The 26,160-nt window shown below is 41.0% G+C and overlaps 1 protein-coding gene across 3 annotated transcripts in view; it reads right to left on the bottom strand.

The window, feature by feature from the left end:
• The window catches only part of LOC110528197 (retinoic acid receptor gamma-A), an 87,149-nt gene extending 63,263 nt beyond the window's left edge, over positions 1-23,886 (bottom strand). Inside the window, exons 1-3 of one of the 3 annotated variants that reach the window (XM_090241426.1) lie at positions 23,615-23,886; positions 8,049-8,064; positions 7,717-7,969 (exon numbers count right to left, since the gene is read on the bottom strand). In XM_090241426.1, coding sequence (XP_090097552.1) covers positions 7,717-7,885 — 169 coding nt within the window. In that variant the 5' untranslated portion in view covers positions 7,886-7,969; positions 8,049-8,064; positions 23,615-23,886. Of the gene's footprint in view, positions 1-7,716; positions 7,970-8,048; positions 8,065-23,217; positions 23,334-23,614 lie in introns of those variants that run through there. The other 2 variants (XM_036983744.2, XM_090241427.1) reach the window with 2 other exon arrangements.
• Positions 23,887-26,160: the final 2,274 nt, after the last annotated feature.

Raw genomic sequence — 26,160 nt, 5'->3', positions numbered from 1 at the left:
TCTGAGATGACAGGGTGATTAACAAAATGCTAAGCTGTGTCTCAATATATTTCATTTGTGATTTTCATGAATAGGAATATTTTCTAGGGATATTTATGTCCGTTGCATTATGCTAATTAGTGTCAGGCGATGATTACGCTCCCGGATCCGGGATGGGGAGTCACAAGAAGTGATCTTAATATAATACTAAATGGAGTGTCACAGATTTTCATACAGAATAATAAAAATTGCCCTGAGACCACATTAAAATATCTGACTAAAGTCTTTGTATTTTTCTAGGGCTATAAGTTCAAAAACTATTTTACCAATATAACCCTTACTGAAAAAAATAAGCAGCCAGGACCTCCTCTTGACTCTAGAGCTGTGTACACATGACACCAGCCCAGGGCTCTGGAGCAGTGGAGTGTGACCACAGCTAGGTTTATTGTCTCTTATGGCGACTGAGTGGACTGTATTTTTCTCGCTCTCTATCATTCCCTCCTCCTCTATTTCCTTCTTTCTCCATTTCTCTGTACCTCTCTCGCTCTCTCTCTGTCTCCCTATCTCTTCTCTGCCTTTCCCTATTCACCCCCCCCCCCCCCCCTCCGCTCTCTCTTTCTCTCTGTGAGGGGTAGGGCCGAGATGTTATCAGGTATTAAATTGTGCTAATAGACTCCCTACCGTTTGGACTGAAGACTCCAGATAATGGCAGAGATCAATAGATAACAGCCACTGTGACCAGATTAGTTGATCATCCCCCTGGTAGCTCACAAAAAAGCACACACAAACGTACACACAAAAGCACACATACACTATATGCTGAGAGCTATCTCTCTGAATGACACTGTGCTCAACAGGTATTTCTTAACATGATACCAGCATAGCAGATATGGGAGACTGCACCAACTTGTCTGTCTATACGTGTGTGTGTGTGTGTGTGCGTACCCCTGTCATTCAGTGTCTGTGTGTGTGTGCATCTGTTACTGTGCTCGTCTATCAGTGTGTGCATCTGTCAGTGGGTGCTTGCATGCATGTGTGTGTGTGTGCACGTCTATTAGTGTCTGTGTGTGTGAGTGTGCGTTCTCCAGACAGGATGTGTTGTCAGATTCCACCCCGGCCCTGGCTCAGCCAGAGGGATTAGTGGGGAGTCTTCTCTACTGCGCTCTACCTCTTCCTCAAATCACTAGAGGATTAACTGAGTATAGGGAGGGAGGGAGGGAGGGAGGGAGGGAGGGAGGGAGGGAGGGAGGGAGGGAGGGAGGGGTGATTGACATGCAAAAGCCTGGCAAGGAGAACAGACAAGATTGGACATGGAGGACAGGGAGAGCAGAGTGGGAACCAGGAGATTTTGTTTTACAGTTTTATCACCACTACACCGAAGTGGAAGGTTGGCTACTGTATTACTGCTGTCACATAGGATTGATGATATTTAGCCTGTAAAAAAAGGGCAATATTTAGATGACCCCCTTACAAACAGGCCCATTTTTGCCACATTCTTACCTGCATACACATGTTATACCTCCCGTGAGCAATCCGGCATGCTGGGGACAGTTGTAGTTGTGGTTTGCAAATGTGGGTGGGTGTCAATTTTAATAAATCCATTGAGAATTTACATCAAAAATAAAGGCAGGTCCTGAGAAACAATATAACACAATTTTAACCACTCCACAAATTTCTTGTTAACAAACTATAGTTTTGGTAAATCGAATAAGACATCTACTGTGTGCAAGACACAATACATTTTTCCAACAATTGTTTACAGACAGATTATTTCACTTACAATTCACTGTATCACAATCCCAGTGGGTCAGAAGTTTACATACACTAAGTTGACTGTGCCTTTAAACAGCTTGGAAAATTCCAGAAAATGATGTCATTGCTTTAGAAGCTTCTGATAGGCTAATTGACATCATTTGAGTCAATTGGAGTACCTGTGGATGTATTTCAAGGCCTACCTTCAAACTCAGTGCCTCTTTGCTTGACATCATGGGACAATCAAAATAAATCAGCCAAGACCTCAGAAAAACGCCTGAAGGTACCACGCTCATCTGTACAAACAATAGTACGCAAGTATAAACACCATGGGTCCACGCAGCCGTCATACTGCTCAGGAAGGAGATGCGTTCTGTCTGTTCTGAGATGAATGTACTTTGGTGCGAAAAGTGCAAATCAATCCCAGAACAACAGCAAAGGACCTTGTGAAGATTCTGAAGGAAACAGGTACAGAAGTATCTATATTCACAGTTAAACGAGTCCTATATCGACATTACCTGAAAGGCCGCTCAGCAAGGAAGAAGCCACTCCTCCAAAACCGCCATAAAAAAGCCAGACCATGGTTTGCAACTGCACATGGGGACAAAGATCATACTTTTTGGAGAAATGTCCTCTGGTCTGATGAAACAAAAAAAGAACTGTTTGGCCATAATGACCATCATTATTTTTGGAGGGAAAAGGGGGACGCTTGCAAGCCGAAGAACAGCATCCCAATCTCATGATGCCATCTACAAAATAGATGGCATCATGAGGCAGGAAAATTATGTGGATATATTGAAGCAACATCTCAAGACATCAGTCAGGAAGTTAAAACTTGGTCGCAAATGGGTCTTCCAAATGGACAATGACCCCAAGCATACTTCCAGAATTGTGGCAAAATGGCTTAAGGACAACACAGTCAATGTATTGGAGTGGCCATCACAAAGCCCTGACCTCAATCACATAGAAGATTTGTGGGCAGAACTGAAAAAGCGTATGCGAGCAAGCAGGCCTACAAACCTGACTCTGTTACACCCGCTCTGTCAGGAGGAATGGGCCAAAATTCACCCAACTTATTGTGGGAAGCTTGTGGAAGGCTACCCGAAATGTTTAACCCAAGTTAAACAATTTAAAGGCAATGCTACCAAATACTAATTGAGTGTATGTAAACTGCTGACCCACTGGGAAAGTAAAAGCTGAAATAAATAAAATTTTAATTATTAAATTATTCTGATATTTCACATTCTTAAAATAAAGTTGTGATCCTAACTGACCTAAGACAGGGAATTGTTAGTAGGATTAAATGTCAGGAATTGTGAAAAACTGAGTTTAAATGTATTTGGCTAAGGTGTATGTAAACTTCCGACTTCAACTGTATATTTTATAGTAAGAATATAATGGAATTTAACAGAATAAATCACAACACATTTTTCACACACTCATATTGTGTCACCGGGAATGTGTGGAACCACTGTCATGTCAAATCTGATACTTAGAGCCCAAGCCCATGCTTTTTTTAAATTAACGTTTAATCTATGTTTAGGGAGCAGGTGTAGGCTCTTATCTTCATCATGATACAGATAGAAAATAATAGCAATCCTGTTTTCAAAAGTATGTGATTCTTATTCATATTTCACAACCTCTGTTGGCTTTTGGAGTTGCCTTTAGGCTACATTATTGTGTGCTAAATGTTTCTGATCAGTGATTGATGAGCAAATTAATACAGTATATGAGCTATATCACCTCCACTTATTTGCCCAGCCAGAAACCAAGTAACCAAATAGCCTATACAGACAGAAATTCTGTGAAACAAAATCACAAAAAAATATTGCAGTTCAGTAACCAAAGTTGACTGTGGTATTTTGGATGCAGTAATTGCAGAATAATTGCAGTGTACTGCACTGTAACTGCAGTTACACTGAAAAATTACTGCATTGAAACAAACTGTGTTATTTTGTACGCAGTATTTCAATCAAATGTATTTATAAAGCCCTTCTTACATCAGCTGGTGTCACAAAGTGCTGTACAGAAACCCAGCCTAAAACCCCAAACAGCATGCAATGCATGTGTAGAAGCATGGTTAGAGTGCAGCATACTGTGTTATACTGCACTCTAACTACAGTTATATTAGTGTATTACAGTTATACTGCACTCTGACTGCAATCTTTTTTCATAACCTCAACTTAGCTAATGTTTTCCCAGCCTAATTGTAGCCTAACCAATATCCAAATGAAGATGCAAGGGATAAAATGTTTTGATATTTATTGATTCATCAAGACGAGTCCCCACACCTGTCTCAAAGCAGCGCGATGGTGCTGTCCCAATCAAAACGGCGCTGTCCCAATCAAAACGGTGCTATCCCAATCAAAACGGTGCTGTCCCAATCAAAACGGTGCTGTCCCAATCAAAACGGTGCTGTCTCAATCAAAACGGTGCTGTCCCAATCAAAACGGTGCTGTCCCAATCAAAACGGTGCTGTCCCAATCAAAACGGTGCTGTCCCAATCAAAACGGTGCTGTCCCAATCAAAACGGTGCTGTCCCAATCAAAATGGTGACAAGCCGCCTCAACATTATGGCTGCGTTTCATATTAAGCAGTATTCAGCACTTTACTGAAATTATTATTTTAGTTATTAGAAATTTAGCAGGATGAAATCTATTAAATTCCCATTTTCAAGTGTCCAAATAAAGAAAAAAAATCACAACAAACACTTAGTAAATAGAATAAAATAGCAGCTACTGTCTAATAATAATAACAATGAAATAATAATAATAACAAAAACACCATAAAAAAGCTGTAATTGTGGACTTGGGTAGAACGTTGTTTTTGATATTTATGTTTTAAGATTTTCCCAAATATTAACCCTAACCTTAACCATTCAGAGTTAATACCTAACCTTAAGAATTCAGAGTAAATGCCTAACCTTAACCATTCAGAATGAATACCTAACCTTAAGAATTCAGAGTAAATGCGTAAACTTAACCATTCAGAGTTAATACCTAACCTTAAGAATTCAGAGTAAATGCGTAAACTTAACCATTCAGAGTTAATACCTAACCTTAAGAATTCAGAGTAAATGCCTAACCTTAACCATTCAGAATGATTACCTAACCTTAAGAATTCAGAGTAAATGCGTAAACTTAACCATTCAGAATGATTACCTAACCTTAAGAATTCAGAGTAAATGCGTAAACTTAACCATTCAGAGTTAATACCTAACCTTAAGAATTCAGCGTAAATGCGTAAACTTAACCATTCAGAGTTAATACCTAACCTTAAGAATTCAGCGTAAATGCGTAAACTTAACCATTCAGAGTTAATACCTAACCTTAAGAATTCAGCGTAAATGCGTAAACTTAACCATTCAGAGTTAATACCTAACCTTAAGAATTCAGCGTAAATGCGTAAACTTAACCATTCAGAGTTAATACCTAACCTTAAGAATTCAGCGTAAATGCGTAAACTTAACCTTGAAACTATACATAGAAGTAACCAAACACATATGGAACAACTTAGAAATTTGACATTTGAGAAACATGGATGAACTTCTAATTCTGATAGGAGGCTGGGAGAGCTTGTTGCTACCCTTAGAATTTGTAATGGCTGCTGTTGTCGAAAGGAGTAGTGTGAGTCTTGTAAAGTTAGGTGTTCCTTAATACCAGTATATAAGCTACAGGGAAATTTAAGTTGATACATTAAATCATTTGGTACCAATGCAGTTGTCTTCTGTTTGGGAGTGACAGCCAATTTACTGTTTCAGACATTATGCAATTGTGTGTCTTATAATGGCATCCAAGAATGAATGTGAAAGATTGTTATAAATTACATATACTTCATAAGGAAGGTCTTTGTTGTGTTTTGATAGATTATGTCACTGTAGTCTAGGATAGGATCCCAGCAGTTGGGTTATTAAGGTCTTTACAATGGATACAGTAAAAAAAATCTTACATCATCTGCATAGTAATCAAAGCTTATAGTTAATTGTTTTTCTAATATAATCAATATGCTTTCCAAAATATAATTCAGAATGTATCTTCAAACCCAGATATTTCAAACAATCAACACTTTCAAACACCTGCATGAATTTTGAAATAGTCAGCTGTGAAGTTTTTTCTTTGTCGTGTACCAAACAGTATAATATATGACTTTGTTGGATTTAATACCAAATTATTTGGTAGAAACAATTTTTGTAAAGTGTTAAATTATCTTGCTTATATATATATATATATATATATATATATATATAGTTGCTTATATCAGAAAAGAAGGTGGGCCAATACTGAGCCTTGAGGTACACCTCTACTGAGTTCCAGGTTGTGATTTTTAACTAGGCTAGTCAGTTAAGAACAAATTCTTATTTTCAATGACAGCCTAGGAACAACTGCCTTGTTCAGGGGCAGAACGACAGATTTTTACATTGTCAGCTCGCGGATTTGATCTTGCAACCTTTTGGTTACTAGTCCAACGCTCTAACCACTACCTGCCGCCCTTCTGTTAGTGAAACCAATGTTTTTAAGATTTCCTAGTAAGATAAAAGGATCAACTAAATCAAACGCTTTGATGAATCAATAAAATGATTACTAGGTTGTTTGGTGGAAATAAAGGTTTTGGCTTTGATACCGAAACTTTCAGATATAAAGAAAAGATGGAAAAAAGTTGGCGGTATGACAAAGTTGGCGGGAAAACATCTTGGTATGAAATGGCTATATCCTTTTGGATGTATGTTTATGCTCAATGGCCTGATCATTGTAAGCATTAATGTAGTACTGTTCAATAGTTATATTGTATAGTTAGGTAGTTTTCCTGACCCTCCAACCTCACCAAGAAATACTGGGTACAATTATGAAATGTAATTAACTTAACTCAATAGTTTCAAGTTCTACTAGTTGGTATTTAAGTACTGTCAACAATGATGCGTGGTGAACTAACTCAAATGTTAATCAGGACAGAATACCCAAACTTTTAAGATTTAAACTCAGCTTTAAACTCAGCTTTAAACAGTTCAAGGCATTTGGTTTTCTCAAACCATTTGAGTTAAAGGGACCATTGCAACTTACTCTAAAACGTAGTCCTTAACTTTGTCCAGTAAAACGTTGTAGTAGTGTTACATTTTTCTTTGTTCTCTCCAGCAGTGCCTCAGCATCCATGTGCCATTGATCTGAGTTCCTCTCCAAGCCTCAATCCTGCAGTATTGATGCCTATGTGTTTCATGTGGTTAGAGTCAGAGCCAGGGCACTTATAACAGAGCAGGCAGTGACATATTTCTACTGCTAATACTCACACAGCTCTATGTCTCTAAATGTCTGCTGGACAAAACAGGGGCAAGGAAATGACTGTATATTGGGACTGCTGGATGTGTGTGTGTCAGACTCTCTCTCATGTTTTAATTTGATTCACCTCTGTGTGCAGTGCCATGTTATAAAGGGGCCGTTGTTCTGCCTTCTGGTACTCCAGACCAGAGAGAGGCCAGGCTGGCCCCGGGCCTGTACCCTGCCAACCCACCGCCCGCCCGCACCCCGCCACCCGCCTGCTTTACCACATGGAACCCTGCTTTCCTGGAAGGGCCACTTTTCTACACTTATAGTTACACTCCCACTCTTTCTCTCTGGCTTTACTGTTTTTCTCTCTCTACTTGTCCTTCTATTTCTTTAGGGTAGGGTAATGATCACAGAGTAATGCCACATGCTGAACCCCAACAAAGAATTCTCTGTCTATGTCCGTTTTTGTATCTTTCTTTTGGCATCCCTCTTCTATATTTCTTTCACAAAGAAAAGTGAAGGGAGGGGAATTTGCTTTTTACACTTTTTAATGCCTATGGTACACTCCTAAAACCATCCCAACCCAAGATTAAGAGTTGTAACTGAGTAACATATCACAAAGGGGTGTTTTTTTGAGTATGTTAATGTGGTGTGTGTATACATTATGTCTTGAAGATGGAGAGATGAAAAGTAGAATTGAAAATGAAACATGAGTAACAGTACTTACACAATGCAGCCATTTCTTTCGGAAGGTCTGCCCCAAAACGTCCAAAGAGGCTGCTATTGGCCAGAAGGTCGAAAGGTGAGTGGCTCCTCATGGAGTTGAAGGCGAAGGGGTAAACGGCAGGTGAAAAGCCAGTCATGTGACTCACCTGCCGTTCCCTGTTGGTTGCCATGGCCTTGAGAGGATAATTTAGGTCCAGGATAGTTCCGGTCCCTTGTCACTCTTAGGCAGTCTTACTGGAGCTGGTCCTGGGGGCCTGGAGAGGAAAGGGATAAGGAGGGGTGATGAGATGAGGTGGGACCCACAGACGAGACACCAAGCCTGTGCAACACTACCTCAGGTCCAGGGTCTCTGGAGGGAGAGATGAGAATAGGAGGTTAGTTTCAATGCCTGTCTGTTAATCGCACACAGTTTTAAGTAGTCTACACAGCCACCTACAGACGTAGGATCTTAATTTGATCACTATTTTGTTGCTGGGAATTTTCCTGCACTGCAGGAAACGCAAACTTGTAGTTTATTTGAGCTATTAAAAGACTTCTAAAGTTTTTTATTGCCACTTTGCAATTTCAGACTTGATTTGCCCTAAAAAAAAAAATATCAACCCCTTCAAAAAAATTCCCATTAATTATAATCCACATAATAATTTACATTTCCTGTTGCTGCAGGATTATTTTCCTGCTGTAGCAAACTGGCCCAATTTAAGATCTTAAGGGGCAACAGGTTAAGAGCGTTAGGCCAGTAACCGAAAGGGCCAGTAACCTAAATTGAATCCCCAAGTCGACTAGGTGAAAGATCTGTCGATGTGCCCTTGAGCAAGGCACCTAACCCTAATTGCTGCTGTAAATCACTCTGGAAAGGAGTTTCTGCTAAATTACAAACATTTTAAACGTACAAATACCGGTCAAAAGTTTTAGAACACAAACTCATTTAAGGGTTTTTCTTTATTTGTATTCTCTACATTGTAGAATAATAGGGAAGACATCAAAACTATGAAATAACACATATGGAATAATTTAGTAACCAAAAAAGTGTTCAACAAAACAAAATATATTTGATATTAGAGATTCTTCAAATAGCCACCCTTTGCCTTGATGACAGCTTTAAACACTCCATTTTCTCAACCAGCTTCATGAGGTAGTCACCAGGAATGCATTTAAATTAACAGGTGTGCATTGTTAAAAGTTAATTTGTGGAATTTCTTTCCTTCTTAATGTGTTTGAGCCAATCAGTTGTGTTGTGACAAGGTTAGGTGGGTATACAGAAGATAGCCCTATTTAGTAAAAGACCAAGTCCATATTATCTCACTAACAGCTCAAATAAGCAAAGAGAAATGACAGTCCATCATTACTTTAAGACATGAAGGTCAGTCAAAATTTCAAGAACTGTAAAAGTTTCTTCAAGTGCATTCGCAAAAACCATCAAGCGCTATGATGAAACTGGCTCTCAAGAGGACCGCCACAGGAATGGAAGACCCAGAGTTACCTGCTGCAGAGAATAAGTTAATTAGAGTTACCAACCTCAGAAATTGCAGAACAAATAAATGCTTCACAGAGTTCAAGTAACAGACACATCTCAACATCAACTGTTCAGAGGAGACTGTGTGAATAAGGCCTTCATGGTCAAATTGCTGCAAATAAACCACTACTAAATGACACCAATAATAAGAAGCGACTTGCTTGGGCCAAGAAACATGAGCAATGGACATTAGACCAGTGGAAATCTGTCCTTTGGTCTGCAGTCCAAATTTGAGATTTTTAGTTCCAACCGCTGTGTCTTTGTGACACGTGGTGTGGGTGAACGGATGATCTCCGCATGTGTATTTCCCACTGCAAATCATGGAGGAGGAGGTGTGATGGTGTGGGGGTGCTTTGCTGGTGACACTGTCTGTGATTTATTTAGAATTCAAGGCACATTTAACCAGCATGGCTTCCACAGCATTCTGCAGCGATACGCTATCCCATCTGGTTTGGGCTTAGTGGGACTAGAATTTGTTTTTCAACAGGACAATGACCAAACACACCTCTAGGCTGTGTAATGGCTATTTGACCAAGACGAAGAGTGATGGAGTGCTGCATCAGATGACCTAGCCTCCACAATCCCACAATCCCCTGACCTCAATTGAGATGGTTTGGGATGAGTCAGACCGCAGAGTGAAGGAAAAGCAGCCAACTAGTGCTCAGCATATGTGGGAACTCCTTCAAGACTGTTGGAAAAGCATTCCAAGTGAAGCTGGTTGAGAGAATGCCAAGAGTGTGCAAAGCTGTCATCAAGGCAAAGGGTGGCTACATTAAAGAATCTCAGACATAAAATATATATATTTTTTAACACATTTTTGGTTACTACATGATTCCATATGTGTTATTTCCTAGTTTTGATGTCTTCACTATTATTCTACAAAGTATAAAATAGTAAAAATAAAGAAAAACCCTTGAATGAGTAGGTGTATTAAAACTTTGACCGGTAGTACACGTTTGTATACTGCATGGAGTGTCACAATCAAAATGCATCAATGCAAATATGATCAAATGAAAAGTCTGTTACAAACATAGAGGGATGGCATCGTTCATGGAGAAACTAACTGACACAAAAGATCTTTTGAAAGTTAAAGGAGAAGAAAAAGAGGAGGAATGAAGGAAAAAGGGGAAAGAATATAGATTGGTAAGGTTATGATGAAGATAGTGGTGGCCAGAGAATGAGTACAAAAGAGGCAGTTCCAGGGAAAATTTTTATTTTTATTTCACCTTTATTTAACCAGGTAGGCTAGTTGAGAACAAGTTCTCATTTGCAACTGCGACCTGGCAAAAAAATAAGTACAAACTAGGTCTGAGAGGATGAGACAGAGAAGAGAGAAGTCTAATTTCTGTATTTTTTTGAAAGTGCAAAATAGTGCAATGCCATAAATCAGCCCACTTCACCATGAAGAGTCTCTGTGTTCTCTCTGCCAGCCTGAAACTATGGCCCCTCTGCCCAGGGAACTGTGCTCAACACATGGGCACACTTAACGCATTACAACATGCATGCTTTCCCCCCTCTTCTAAGGCAAATCTTCATGAGACTCCAAGGCACGTGATTCTGTAAAGTCTGGATATTTCCATGTTGAGGTCATGTGGTCAGGAAAAAACTGTTGGTTTTGATTGACAAAGATGCAGGGCCTTAAACATGTGCTGTCTTGCCTCTTCTAAATAATTTCATCAATCTATCATTCCCTCTCCCGACCTCTCTCCCTCTCCCTATCTCTCTCTCTGCCCCCCCCCCCCCTCTCTCTCTCTCTCTCTCTCTCTCTCTCTCTCTCTCTCTCTCTCTCTCTCTCTCTCTATTTTTCTTGTTCTGTCCCACCCCCCACAGAGTGATGTGATAAGTGGGGTCACATTCTCTCTGGTGGAGCTGTGGTAAACACACAGGAGCCAAAGAATGTTTTTGGGGGCCTGATGCAACTTATGAATCAGAGATAGGGGAGATGGAGGGAGAGAGAAAGAGGAGGAGCTGGAGAGGGAGAGAGGGAGGGAGAGAGGGGGGGTGAGAAGGAGAGGGAGAAAGAGGGATGAGAGAGAAAGAGAGGGAATGGTGAGGAACTTACAGTACCCTCTCAAACCAGGGAAAAAAAATTCCATGTATTAACGTGTACAGTGGAAAACACACACTCACGTACACTCGCTCTGCAGTGACCTGTTCCACACACTGGGGGGCACCGCAGGGGCAGTAGCATGGCATACCGTGCAAGCAAGCGCACACACTCATACACAAAAAGACCATAACACAACAAACACAGAAAACGCACACATGACCACAAACACACACTCCTAATCCTTCTCTTCTTCCCTCCCCCTCTCTGTCTGTCTTTCTCTCAGCCTCTCTCCCTCGTTCACAGAGCTAGTTAATTACAGCCTACTGCAGTGGGCTGCCTCAGACCACCGCTAATTTAAAGTTCCATTCCAGTAAACTGTTCCACATGTGGGGCCAGGCTGGCTGGCCAACCCAGCCACGTTACAGGAAGGATACACACACATGCACACACACAGTCACACACAGACACACAGCTTTATATTTGTGAAATTTCTGGACTTTTTGCAGAGTAAATATGTTTGACCATTTGAAATACTATTTTCCCTAAAACCTACCCCTACCCCTAACCTTAACCTTAACCTTAACCTTAACCTTAACCTTAGCCTTAACCTTAACCTTAACCGTAACCTTAACCTTAACCTCAAAACCCTAAACCTAACCCTTAAGCTTAAAATTGCATTTGAACAAATTCAGGACATGAAAAAAGTCCTGATTTTACAAAAAAGTTATTGTTTTCCTGATAAGGTAAAACATTTTTAAAAAGCACGCAGACACACACACACACACACACACACACACACACACACACACACACACACACTAGTTCATATATCATATCATACCAATGCCTAGTACATAATACGTAGAGCCCTGAGTTTTACTTAGTCAGCTCACAACCACCTACACCATGCAGGTATTCTTACCCTTCAACCCAATACATTCAATCCACTAAATCTAACCAGTGGATACTCTACACCCCCTATCCATACCCGGACCCATCTATCGTTACCACAGCTGTCAAAGATACCTTCTCTCTCTTCCATCTCTTCTTCCTGTTTCTATGCCCCCCTTCTCCAACCACCTCTTCCTCCATCTCTAAACCTCCCTCTCTCAACCATTACCAATCAGTCCACGCACTACACCCCCTCCCTTTCTACATCGCTCATCTGCCAGGGTTTTAATCTGGTTCTCATTGTTCTCTTTGTTCCATCAGGTCTGTCATTAGGCCTAGCTCTGACCCGGCGGTTTACGGGATGCTATGGTTTTCTTCTTTTGTTTGCTTTTGTCTTGTTGTGTTCTGTTCTGAATAACCAACCCCGTAACTCATTATTCAGCAATCACACACAAACGAAAGCATGAACTCTGTTTTTCAAGCCATAATTCTTCTTATTGAAATGTTGGGTCTTCAGGGGTTTCGATTCTCTGTAAGAGCCAATGTGGTCTCTGTCCTACAAATGTTTTTACTGAGAGGGAAAAAGGAATTTAGACTCCATAGACAAGAATCTCTTATATGTCAGAAGTATGATAGGATGGTATGAACGTGAATAGACTGATGTCCAAATGAAGGTAAGTGGTGCAACGACCACATCCCTTCAGACACACATACATACTCCTGCACACACACACATACATGGATCCTAAGCATCCTTATGGGGAAGTGTTTGGTGGGAACCAGGGTCAGTCTGAGGCTTCAGTATGGAGGAGAGATAAAGTTCATACGGGACGTGTCGAACCACTTCCCATAGGCTTAGTCACACAATTCACACAATAAGAACCACGTTTCTCTCTAGTACAATGAAAGAAAGAGAAAAAGAAGGAAAGAAAGAAAGAAAAGCAGGGAAGCAAAAAAAGTGAAAAGTGAAAGAAGATGGAAAAGAGAAGGAAAGAGAAAAAGAAAGCATTTGTTTCAGGCATCTGGAGCCTTTCCTCCATTCGTAGGAGGTGAGTAGTGTTTCATAAATTACTCCCACATTGAGAGCTGGATCAATAAGAAAAAGAGAGGACTGTGATGAAGAAAGAGGGAGGGAGGACAGATGGGGTAGTGGAATAGCAGACATCAAAATAAAGAATCAGTTTTATTTCCTCCAATAAACCCACAGCATAATGCGACTCCAAGCCAGGAAATGTTTATTTTGCTCTAATGAGTCACGCCATCCTGGGCATCCTTTCTCTCCTTCTTCATCTCTCTCTCGCTCTCTCTCTCTCTCTCTCTCTCTCTCTCTCTCTCTGTCTCTCTCTCTCTCTCTCTCTCTCTCTCTTTTCATCCATCTCTATCCCTGCCTCCAGGGGATACACAGTGTACCTGTGCGTCTCAATGCTGCCTTTATGAGACAGGGCTGGGTTGGGTCAGACTGGGCTGTCTGGCCCTGCTGTGTGTGTGTGGAGGGGGTTAAGTTAAGGTGGGCTGTCTCAGTGATCTCATCCCCCACCATCTCCCCAAGTCCCGACCTGATTCAACCTGCCACTGCCTGAGCCACCCCTCTTCACACACACACACACACACACACACACACACACACACACACACACACACACACACACACACACACACACACACACACACACACACACACACACACACACACACATGCCAGAGGGGCACCTCTTTCCAAATGGTGAGGAATTTAAAGCAGATATGGTGTGTGTGTGTGTTGCGGGGCATTCCATTCCTTCATCTCTTTTCCACCAAGGACTTTAACTGAGGGGCACACCTCAACACACACAAAACAAACACAAACGTCTTGCCTCATCTCACTGGCTTTCCCGTGAAAATTGTTATTTTTTATAACATTATTTGACTAAGGGTCTATAACTGTAAAACGCACTCATATAATGTTACTTTAATGATTTAATGACTTTAATGGTTTGTTATAGCCTCGACCTGCCACTGTATATATAACCATTGACCATTGGATATGTTTAAAATCCAACTTCTAATTTTCTTTACAAATAAAACAGTCAATATAAGCCCGTTTAAAAAGGGAACCAGAAATAAAAGCATCCTGAAGTGTTTCCAACTGCATCCGCCTCTCTGGGGCTAAGTACTACTGTACTGTGGAAACCGTGTTTTCCAACCGAGCTAAACCCACACAACAGCTTGTTTCTGAGGCGAAGCGTACACTTCACTGGGTGATTTTTAAGTATCCAGCTTTCATGTGGTCAATGCAACATGCTGAGTAATATGGAGGGGTGGTTTAATATGCCTCTAATTACTGACTTAAACATGCACACACGCGCCCGCGCACACACACATACACACACACACCAGGCCATTACTGAGGTGGGATGTGGAGAGCTTTAATCAAACTAGTAAAAACGAAGCTGTGTGACCCCATGGCTAGATGACTTTAGTATCACTTTGATAAGTACACTCTTTATTACTTATTAAATCACTTCTCTGCCTGCCAGACATTTCACCTACTGGCTTCAGGTTTTCACCTCTGTTCCATGTGTACAGTTAAACAAAGTTGAATTCACTTCCATTCAGAGAGAAACTCATGCAGCTCAACTATTCAACATTTTGTCCATAAATGTTCTATAGATCAACACGGTTACGATCTAATACATTTCCCCTACTGGTATTAGAACTGATTTGAATTGAATTTGTGGGACTGTGGGTCAATGATATCATGTCACTGTGTGGGACTGTGGGTCAATGATATCATGTCACTGTGTGGGACTGTGGGTCAATGATATCATGTCACCATGTGGGACTGTGGGTCAATGATATCATGTCACCGTGTGGGACTGTGGGTCAATGATATCATGTCACCATGTGGGACTGTGGGTCAATGATATCATGTCACCGTGTGGGACTGTGGGTCAATGATATCATGTCACCGTGTGGGACTGTGGGTCAATGATATCATGTCACTGTGTGGGACTGTGGGTCAATGATATCATGTCACCGTGTGGGACTGTGGGTCAATGATATCATGTCACCGTGTGGGACTGTGGGTCAATGATATCATGTCACCGTGTGGGACTGTGGGTCAATGATATCATGTCACCGTGTGGGACTGTGGGTCAATGATATCATGTCACCGTGTGGGACTGTGGGTCAATGATATCATGTCACCGTGTGGGACTGTGGGTCAATGAACTTTGTCGGAGTGGGCATCCTGATTCTAGTTTGTGAGCTAGGCAGGCTACTGCAGTGGAAGGTCTCCCACTCAGAAGTACGAGATGGGGCGGGGGTAGGTTGACCTCAGGTCTCCCCACTGGAAGCCTGAGGAAGGGGGAGCTGAAGGGGGGGTTGGCCCAGTGAGCCGTACAAGGTAGAAACGCCACTGCAAAAGACAAAAACGTATATAACTGTGTGTGTGTGTGTGTGTGTGTGTGTGTGTGTGTCTGTGTGTGCGTGCGTGCGTGCGTGTGTCTGTGTGTGTGTGTGTGCGTGCGTGTGTGTGTGTGTGTGCGTGTGTGTCTGTGTGTGTGTGTGTGTGTGTGTTTGTGTGTGTGCGTGTGTGTGTGTGTGTGTGTGCGTGTGTGCGTGTGTGTCTCTGTGTGTGTGTGTGTTTCCTCTCTATGCAGAACAGAAGTGTTGTCTTTTGTAGCTGAGTTAGCACAGGGTCAAACGGTCCACTTGACTCAGACAGCCTGAAGCAGCAGAGTCTGGCTGGAGCTGGATGAACCAAAACACCTGCTTTTACAACTACTACCACTCTTTGTAATGTATGTGACACCTGGACTCCACCAGAAATATAAATGACTATGTATTATGAGTGAGAATGGGTGGAAAAACATGACTTCAACAGGGATAATTGGCTAGTGAAATATGAAACATAAATTAAGGTGTTCTTGCGAGTATTTAACACAAACCAACCAGGAGGTGGTACGTTCACAACTCACACTCCAAAATACACACTCCGGGAAGTTTCACACACACGGCGAATCGTACAGAGAGCCAGATAAACTCGCACACACACACGCACGCACGCACGCACGCACACACACACACACACACACACACACACACACACACACACACACACACACACACACACACACACAGGGTAAATCACCCATGAACAATACACAATTCAATTATAGATTCTCTCTTTCCCAGACAAATAAAAGGCCATAATATAGGAGTTATGACATGCATATATTTGTAATCATAAGGAATCAGAATATAGCTGGTTCTCTAAAACACATGCTACTCTCGGTATCGGAACACCAACATTGTGGTCAAGGTTTGTGAACAATAACTTTAATTTATGAAAGCTATTATGTCGTGAGATTAGCTGTAAAAAAGCAATGCATAAATATGCATAGAAATGTCCTTTATTTGAAATATTTTAATACCATTTACGACCAAGATGGTAAGTAAAAAATGACTCCCTTTTAACAACTTAACTTCTTTGAGGAAAACTAGACTTTTGTACTAACAAATGAAATGTTTTACTTCATGTGAACGTTTTTTTTTAAACATTTTGTTGTGGAAAGTTTTCCCTCATAATCATTCATCATGGTCGTTTAGTTTCTATCTATTTAACCATTCTGTATGAAGCTCCTCTCTCCTCTAGCAACAGTCATCTTACTGCATCTCTCACTGTCAAACGGACAGATGGTAAAGGAGAAACATGGGGTTTTGTTTAGGCAGCAGTAACTGCTTTGCCTATGGAAATTGGAATGTGGTTTAAAAACTAGGCCTATACAGTTTTTCTATACTCTCTTCTATACCTTCCACTGCAAACACGGATTTAGCCAACGTCATATCAAAATAACATAGTAGATTGTAGATTTTGTAATACCACTGTTACTCTTACAATAACTGTCACAACCTTTACAATCCCTTACTAACCATTTCATAAATAATGGTAATTACAGATACACCAACAATATTGTTATCCTCCTAATGGTAACTACAGATACACCAACAATATTGTTATCCTCCTAATGGTAACTATAGATACATCAACATATTGTTACTCTCCTAATGGTAACTATAGATACATCAACATATTGTTACTCTCCTAATGGTAACTATAGATACATCAACATATTGTTACTCTCCTAATGGTAACTACAGATACATCAACATATTGTTACTCTCCTAATGGTAACTACAGATACATCAACATATTGTTACTCTCCTAATGGTAACTATAGATACATCAACATATTGTTACTCTCCTAATGGTAACTATAGATACATCAACATATTGTTACTCTCCTAATGGTAACTATAGATACAACAACATATTGTTACTCTCCTAATGGTAACTATAGATACATCAACATATTGTTATCCTCCTAATGGTAACTATAGATACAACAACATATTGTTACTCTCCTAATGGTAACTATAGATACATCAACATATTGTTACTCTCCTAATGGTAACTATAGATACATCAACATATTGTTATCCTCCTAATGGTAACTATAGATACAACAACAATATTCTTACCCTCCTAATGGTAATCATAATAGTGACTGCAGCACTAATGATGGTAATAATAAAGATGTTTAAATCAAACGCACAATGGTGCCGTTATGTGGAGTCCACCCCCTCTGGCTGACTCTGGGGTTGCCAGGTCGCGACTTAGGTCACCCCATGTCACTCCAGGCTAGGGATAGGGGTCAGGGGTCATGCCTAATTGAGGCATTTGGTAAGCACCTTTTAGCTCTGCTCAAGTGGGTTTGTGTCTGTCTACACTAAGGCTTGGCGTTACCACCTCTCTTCACCCTCTCTCTAACGCTCTCTCTCTTCTCACTCTCGAGGTTGAGGGTTGCGTTCCACAACAGAGGGAGGACTAGAGGTGACTTGCTGTGTTTAAAGGACTAGTTGATGTTGATCTGAAGGCAGGCCTGAGACTGTGATTAAAGTAACACACAGACAGAAGACAGCTTCACCGACACACCAGGTGACCAGATGATACAACCTGACCCGATGACAATGACCACCATTCAACAGACTCAAACACAGTGTTAAAGAGCCAAACGGTACATTCTGAGACATACATTTTGAAGTAAATAGCAATGTTTCCACAAAGTGAAGCAGAAACAAAGCATTTTTTAACAGGAAGAAGAACAGACATACTTGGAGTAGAACTGTCATTTGGAAAGAGTTAAATATAGTAGTAGTTGCCCTCAAGAGAGTTGTTCTCAAACAATGCAGCATCTACAGCCGATGGTGAAGATGCAAGGCCCTCCAGCGGGTGGTGAAGATGCCCCAGTACATCCCTGGGACCGTGCTTCCACCCATCCAGGACAGCTACTCGAAGCGGTGCATGAGAAAGGCCTGCAGCATCATCACGGACCCCACACACCCCAGCCAAGAGCTGTTCACTCCCTTACCGCCGTGCAGACGGTATCGGAGAATGAGGTCTGATAACAACAAGCTCACAGACTTTTCTATCTACAAGCCATCAGACTGCTCAACACTTAAACTGGACTGACCACCTGTTCTGACTCTAGTACACATGCACTCACTTACGCACACACCCACACAGACATATACACATCCAGACACACACACACACACACATACATTCATGCTACACATACATCACAACTGCTGCTACCAGACTCTTATTAGGATTGCCAAATGCTGCAAAATTGTAACACTGGCCCCCCAATCCCCTCTTCCCCAAAACACGTGTAAATATTGGACTATAAATTGTGCCTTTCTGCATTGTACTTATGCTAACATGTTTATTCTGTTCTACTGAGCCATTTAGTTTTCCATTGAAATGTCCATTGATATTTATAGGAAAAACACAGAGGTTGACACGAGGAAAAGAGAAGGAGAGACATTTTAATTTTAGAGCAAGTAAAGCTGAACTCTTGCTGTTACCTATTGTTCACGCAACAAAGAAATAAATATGTTATTTAGGTTCAGACGTGTGTGTTTTTTTTGGGGGGGGGAGGGGGCAGTTTGAAAGGGGATGGTATGGACAGACAGGTATGGACAGACAGGTAGGAGAGAGAGAGAGAGAGAGAGAGAGAGAGAGAGAGAGAGAGGTGTTGAAAAATGCTTTGTGTTGAAAGATGAGTGGTGACAGTGAAGCAGAAAGAAAGAAATAGAGAGAGAAGACCCACAGCATTCTCCGCCTGAGGGCCTGTCATTCTTGAAAAGTGAATGGAACAAAGACGCAAAGATTGCAATGCAGTTAAAGGAGTTAGGCAGTAATAACCATCACACAAACACTGCAGATGCGTCATTTGTGTGTGTGTGAAAAATGTAACATTTGTTAAACGTGTGAGAAAATATTACGTAGACTCATGCGTGTACATTTTTATAAGTGGGTGTATGCTGGGAATATATCTAAAGCGTGTGGCCAGACAAGACCAGAAACGTCAGTCTGTCAGGTCAGGTGAGTTTGGTTATAAAACACAGCGCTGACAGACAAGCTTTCACACACTCGCACACAAACACACACATGCACGCATACACAAGAGAGGGGAATGAGTTTAAACTACAAAAGTATACACATTTATACATAAACAAATGCTATCAAAACAAGTTTTTACAACAGCATAAAATTGTACAAAGAAATTTGGCTATACGACTGTTTCCATTTCCAGACCCCCAGAACAGTTACACATAAGAATGAAATACCTACAGTATATCTAACCAACTTAACTAATCCCCATATGTGAATCAGGGAATGTAGATAACAAAATGAAGATCAAATGGTAGTCATTGGCGTATGGAATTTAGATCTCTAAGACACTCATCTAGAGTCAGTTTATCATTTTCCACCCTGATGGTTAAGGTTAGGGATTAGAGAGGATAAGCTGATCCTAGACCTGTGCTAATGGCTGACCTGGGAGTTCGGTGGGACTGAGAGTATTGTTGCTGAGGGCCATTAGTTGACACTCTCCAGGCATCTTGGGTCTGGGAACATTAGTGTTTGGATCTTTGACTTCAAACTCATACCTCCAGCCACACAACACGCACCAACCACACACATTAACAAGCACCAACCACACACACACACACACACACACACACACACACACACACACATACACACACACACACACACACACACACACACACACACACACACACACACACACACACACACACACAGTTAACTACACTCTTACACTCAATGTTGCTATTCACGGCGACTCACACAAAACATTATACACGTGATTGGCACTTCTCATAAATACCAGGATCACTAACACACAAATACATGAGTACTCTGACACATCACATATGAATAACTTGATGAATAACTTTTAGTAAAACTCCACTGACTTCACTCACACAGAGAAAGATATCCAGTCTGAGTAAGTGACACATAGAGTTCTGGTGGTAGAGAATAAGAGAAAGATATCCAGTCTGAGTAAGTGACACATAGAGTTCTGGTGGTAGAGAATAAGAGAAAGATATCCAGTCTGAGTAAGTGACACAGAGAGTTGTGGAGGTAGAGAATAAGAGAAGGGGGCTCTCCATGTAGTAAATTTAGACACACTCTGACCATGGTGTCTCCCAAGCCACTATATACACACTGCTTTTACTAGAGCTGGCCCTCACTCTGGTGGGACATACAGAATGGTGTGTTGTGTTGTGTTCATCTCTTAGGGAAGTGTGTGTGCTCCCTCCACAAAATACAGCTGACAGATCTTTTTATAGATAACTAAACGTGGGCTTATGAGTGAAGTTTAGTAATTCATTCAGCAATCCTCCTCCTCATCCTCATCACTCCATGCCAAGACAGTTACTGGATGTGCTCACTAATATTCCATCAGACATTAGGAAAATACATCTGGAATAGATTTGTCGGGAGTCCGCTACATTGGCAAGGGGCAGGATAGGCATAGCATAGAGCAATATGCCATAGATCAGCACACCGAGGTCAGCACACTATTATTGATCAGCATTACATCACAGCAAGAAGGAAGACAACAGCTTAACTATAGCTTGGTCCACAGACAATGATGGCAAAAGTTTTAATTTGAACAAATGAAGTAAACAGGGCAACAAACAGTTTACAAGGTTGCAATGTTTATACCGTTCATAACTTAATACTGTACATGTAAAATACAATTGATGCGTACATGTTGCTTTTGCGAAGAATTGTGCACATGCACACTGTATGACTAAGTCACAAATGTGTGTACGCAGGTGCACACAAACTCCTACACACACGTTCAGACATGTAAGCTGGTGCACACATTCACAGAAGTGCCATGCCCATAAGGGGCACAGGGGCACGAGCCCATGCAGACTTGTCCTCTTTCTTTTCCCCTTTTCTACCTTTTTTCCCCACTCTTGTTTGTGATTTGTCAGATTGCTGAATGAATTACTAAACTTCACTCATAAGTCCACCCCCCCCCCCCCCCCCCATTCTCCTTAGTAAGTAGTTCCTTCCAAGGTGCACTGAGGAGCAAAGATATGCTGGGTGGGACGTTAGATACTCTAGTGCATGCAGACAGTATCGTCAGTGGAGGAGGAGAGAGAGTGTCCAGTAACACACACAGCGTTTGATTTGATTTTAGCTGCCGGTTCTGGGCAGGACTCGCAGGAAGTATGTTTGTAAATTCATTTGATCAAGCTATGTAGCCTATTGATTCCTTTTTTATTTATTAAAAAAACAAAAACGTTTTGTTCTTTCTCTGTAATAGCAACTTTATGAAGTTGGCTTTAGCTAGCCAGCTAGATACTATCGGTTCCCAATCTCCCCACCTCATCATAGCTACCAAGCCATTTCAGGCTATCAAGTTAGAGTAGCGAGCTTGTCTAACTATCTTAGCTGGCATGCCTGCCGGCAAGGTTACTAGACTTTTAAAAAGCAAGCAATTACTAATGCACTGAATAAGACTTGCATTCCTTTGAATGATTGAGATACAGAGAAGCATATTGAGTTTCTTACATTTTGTATTTACCACCAGCCAGGAGGATACAGGCAGTTCAAGAGGTATGCATAGATATACAGAAAAATGCTTGGTTTAAATGTAATCTGGTACCTTATGATATGTTATGATATTTATGTATTAATTATGATGTCATGATATGTGCATGTACTGATGATGTGTGTTATGATCCCTTGTACAGTGTTGTAATGTGGATGTAATATCCCAGGCATGTTAGTGCAGTATATTGAGATGTGTGATTTACATCAGTCAGAATGACACTCTCATGTAAATGACAATTGAACAGTTAAAGAGGTATGCTTACATAACCTATGTAGAAAAAAACATATTTTTTTATATAGAATTAGGAACAATGACTCTTGAAACTACCACCACCTCCTCCTTTCTCATGTACTTCATGCCCCCTCTAAAATAAGGGTGCATAACACCTCTGAACACACACACACACACACACACACACACACACACACACACACACACACACAAAGCAGTGGGCAAAGCAGAGACCCTAATGTCTGAGTACAGAGTTTGTATGGTGGCTGGCATTGTCTACTCCTACAGTAGCTACCACATAATAGGTCTGTGCTTCTGTGCTGTGTGTGACCATAACATGGGTGTGGAAATATAATGACATGTAAAGACACATATTACAAAGTAATTGAGATGGAATTACACAGACATATATGTGCACATGTATAATGGCATAGGGAGGAAATATACTGACATATAAGTACACATACTATAAAGACATGGAGGTGCATTACACTGACAAACAGTATATGTCCCCATAATATAAAAGTTAGTGCAGGCCGATGTGAGAATATATTGTGTCATGCAACGAATAGAAAACAGTGTTCATGCCAGTATGTCACATTGGGAATTTGAGCATGTTTGAAAATGAAAAGATAGAAGATGTCATACAATCGGCAACACACACAAGAACGCAAAGAACATACAGAAACCTGAACATATCACACGCACTGGCACTCACGCATACAATACTGCACATGCACTCACACACATAATAATGGTCATAACAAGAGCACAAGAAAGAGGCGAACTTCTTTCATTCCTCTCCTTTTTTATGTCTTTCTCACTCACTCGTTTTCCTTCCTCTCTCTCTTTAAATCTCTGTTCTCAATTAAGCTGTCCTCTGGAAACTCAAACTCTCCCCTCATAGCGTCCCAATCCTCCCCAAACACACACAAACACTGTTTCAATTGTCTCCCCGTCCACACACACACACACACACACACACACACACACACACACACACACACACACACACACACACACACACACACACACACACACACACACACACACACACACACACACACACACACACACACACACTCTCTTGTCTCAGTCCTGCTCTGACATGTTCTCTTTGTCTTTCCTTCTCTCGCAAATCCACAGAAAGACTCAGAAAGAAAGAAAAAACTGGAAAAAGAGGGATGTTTTCGTCTGTAACGCTCAATCAGAAACCCAAACTCACCGGATCTGGATTGTGTCTGGAGCACAGACAGACGGATGAAGGAAGAGAGTGAAAGGAGAGGTGAACAGAGGAGAAGTGTAGTGGAGTTCAGTTGGTCAGTCAGAAGTCCCTCTCAGAGCGAAGAATAAGCACGGCCTGTTGCATTCCGCCTTCCTCTCGCTTTTTTCTTTTCTCGCTCTCTCCCCCTCTCTCACTTTCTTGCTCAGTCACTCACACACTCTCTCTCTCTTCTTGCTCTCTCTCTCTCCCCCACTGAAATCATTATGCACTTTGATTCACAAACCCTGCCTCTGTCACGTGATCCAACACTTCAAATATACAGCACATTTTTTACAAGCCACATAATGCCTGAAGGGATGGAAAATAGGGTCCAGAAAGCTTAGGTTTCAACTTCTCAGCCCCCCTCTCTTTCCTTCTCCCTCTCTCTCCCTCTTTCTTTGTCTCTCACTCTCTCCCTTCACTCTCCATCCTACACTTTTGGATTGTCAGTTACCTAACTATTCTTGGATAATTCCTTTCCTTGACTGTTCCCATACCTCCCTTTATGCATCTTCATTTAAAAAACAAACAATTGTCCACCCAACTTTGTACAAGTTTATGCACCCGTGTGCGTGCAGGTGAATGTATGTGAAGGTGTGTGTCAGAAATGCCAATTCGTTCATTTTTCTTCTCAGTCCCATTATGTTGTCGTGTTCTATGTTCATAAGTTCAATTTTAATTTAAAGTCACACACACACACACCAGACCAGCTCCAGGAAATTGCATGACTAACGAAGCCATCCGTCAAATGTGACAATTCACAATATGAGTGAGCAGCCTGTGGGCAAAGCAGAGGCCCTATTGTCTGAGTACAGAGTGTGTATGGTGGCTGGCTGGCACTCACACACACACCTCACACATATGCTCTGAAACAGTCATTACCTAGCAGACATACACAAACACACACGCAGCAGAAGGCTGTGCAGCTTTGGGGATATCCATATCAATCCTTGGTTTGCTTCATGTTTACCATGCCTGAACTGTGGGACTGGGGCCAATGATCTGGGAGCCCAAGAGGGGCTTGAGCCATGGAACACTGAACACACTATTGTGACTAAATCTTCCCAATCACAGGGAAATATACTCACTCTGACTCAATGGCCCAGGTAATTTACATAGTGACACCAATAACACCAATCTAATATTAAACCCTTAAAAAAATTGCTCAGTTGTGCACCAGGGCCTCCCACTCCTCTTTCTATTCTGATTAGAGACATTTTGTGCTGTTCTGTGAAGGGAGTAGTACACAGCTTTGTACGAGATCTTCAGTTTCTTGGCAATTTCTTACATGGAATAGCCTTAATTTCTCAGAACAAGAATAGACTGACGAGTTTCAGAAGAAAGTTATTGGTTTCTAGCCATTTGAGCCTGTAATCGAACCCACAAATGCTGATGCTCCAGAACCTCAACTAGTCTAAAAAGGCCAGTTTTATTGCTTCTTTAATCAGAACAACAGTTTTCAGCTGTGCTAACATAATTGCAAACTGGTTTTCTAATGATCAATTAGCCTTTTAAAATTATAAACTAGGATTAGCTAACACAACGTGCCATTGGAACACAGGTGTGATGGCTGCTGATAATGGGCCTCTGCTATGTAGATATTACATTCAAAATAAGCAGTTTCCAGCTACAATAGTCATTTACAACATTAACAATGTCTACACTGTATTTCTGATCAATTTGATGTTATTTTAATTGTCAAAAAATGAGTTTTCCTTCAAAAACAAGGACATTTCTAAGTGACCCCAAACTTTTGAACAGTAGTATATATAAGTCTGGCTACTTGAATCTAAAAATTAAATAGTGAAGTATTTGTCCTAAATGTCCTAAAAATCTATTTGCTAAGGAATAACCAACAGCTTTTATTTGTAATAACTCCACTATTTTCTTAAAAAGCATCAGTTGGACAAACTCTTAACTCGCACACAGTAAACCAATAAGAAATGTGACTAAACTAAATTTGATAATAAACACTAATCTTATGTCGCTAATAACTTAACCCTATTACTGTAAAGCTAAACTGATACAAGCAGTGAAACTACTGCGTTTGGAGATTTGAAGGATTGTGGTAGTAATGTAATCATATGTCTGTTGGAATGAACCACTGGTTGAGCACTGTCAATTAATGGCTTAGAGGAAAATGGAATTAACGGAATGAACATGAAATAGACAACCCAACGGAATGAACGTGAACTAGACAACACAACGGAATGAACGTGAACTAGACAACCCAATGGAATGAACGTGAACTAGACAACACAACGGAATGAACGTGAACTAGACAACACAACGGAATGAACGTGAACTAGACAACACAACGGAATGAACGTGAAATAGACAACCCAACAGAATGAACGTGAACTAGACAACCCAACAGAATGAACGTGAACTAGACAACCCAACAGAATGAACATGAAATAGACAACCCAATGGAATGAACATGAAATAGACAACCCAACAGAATGAACATGAAATAGACAACCCAACAGAATGAACGTGAACTAGAC

Source organism: Oncorhynchus mykiss, chromosome 7 (genome assembly GCF_057628025.1).
Source record: "Oncorhynchus mykiss isolate SJ-2025 chromosome 7, ASM5762802v1, whole genome shotgun sequence".
In the NCBI taxonomy this organism is placed as follows: Eukaryota; Metazoa; Chordata; class Actinopteri; order Salmoniformes; family Salmonidae; genus Oncorhynchus; species Oncorhynchus mykiss.
This window is presented reverse-complemented; position numbering and strand designations above follow the sequence as displayed.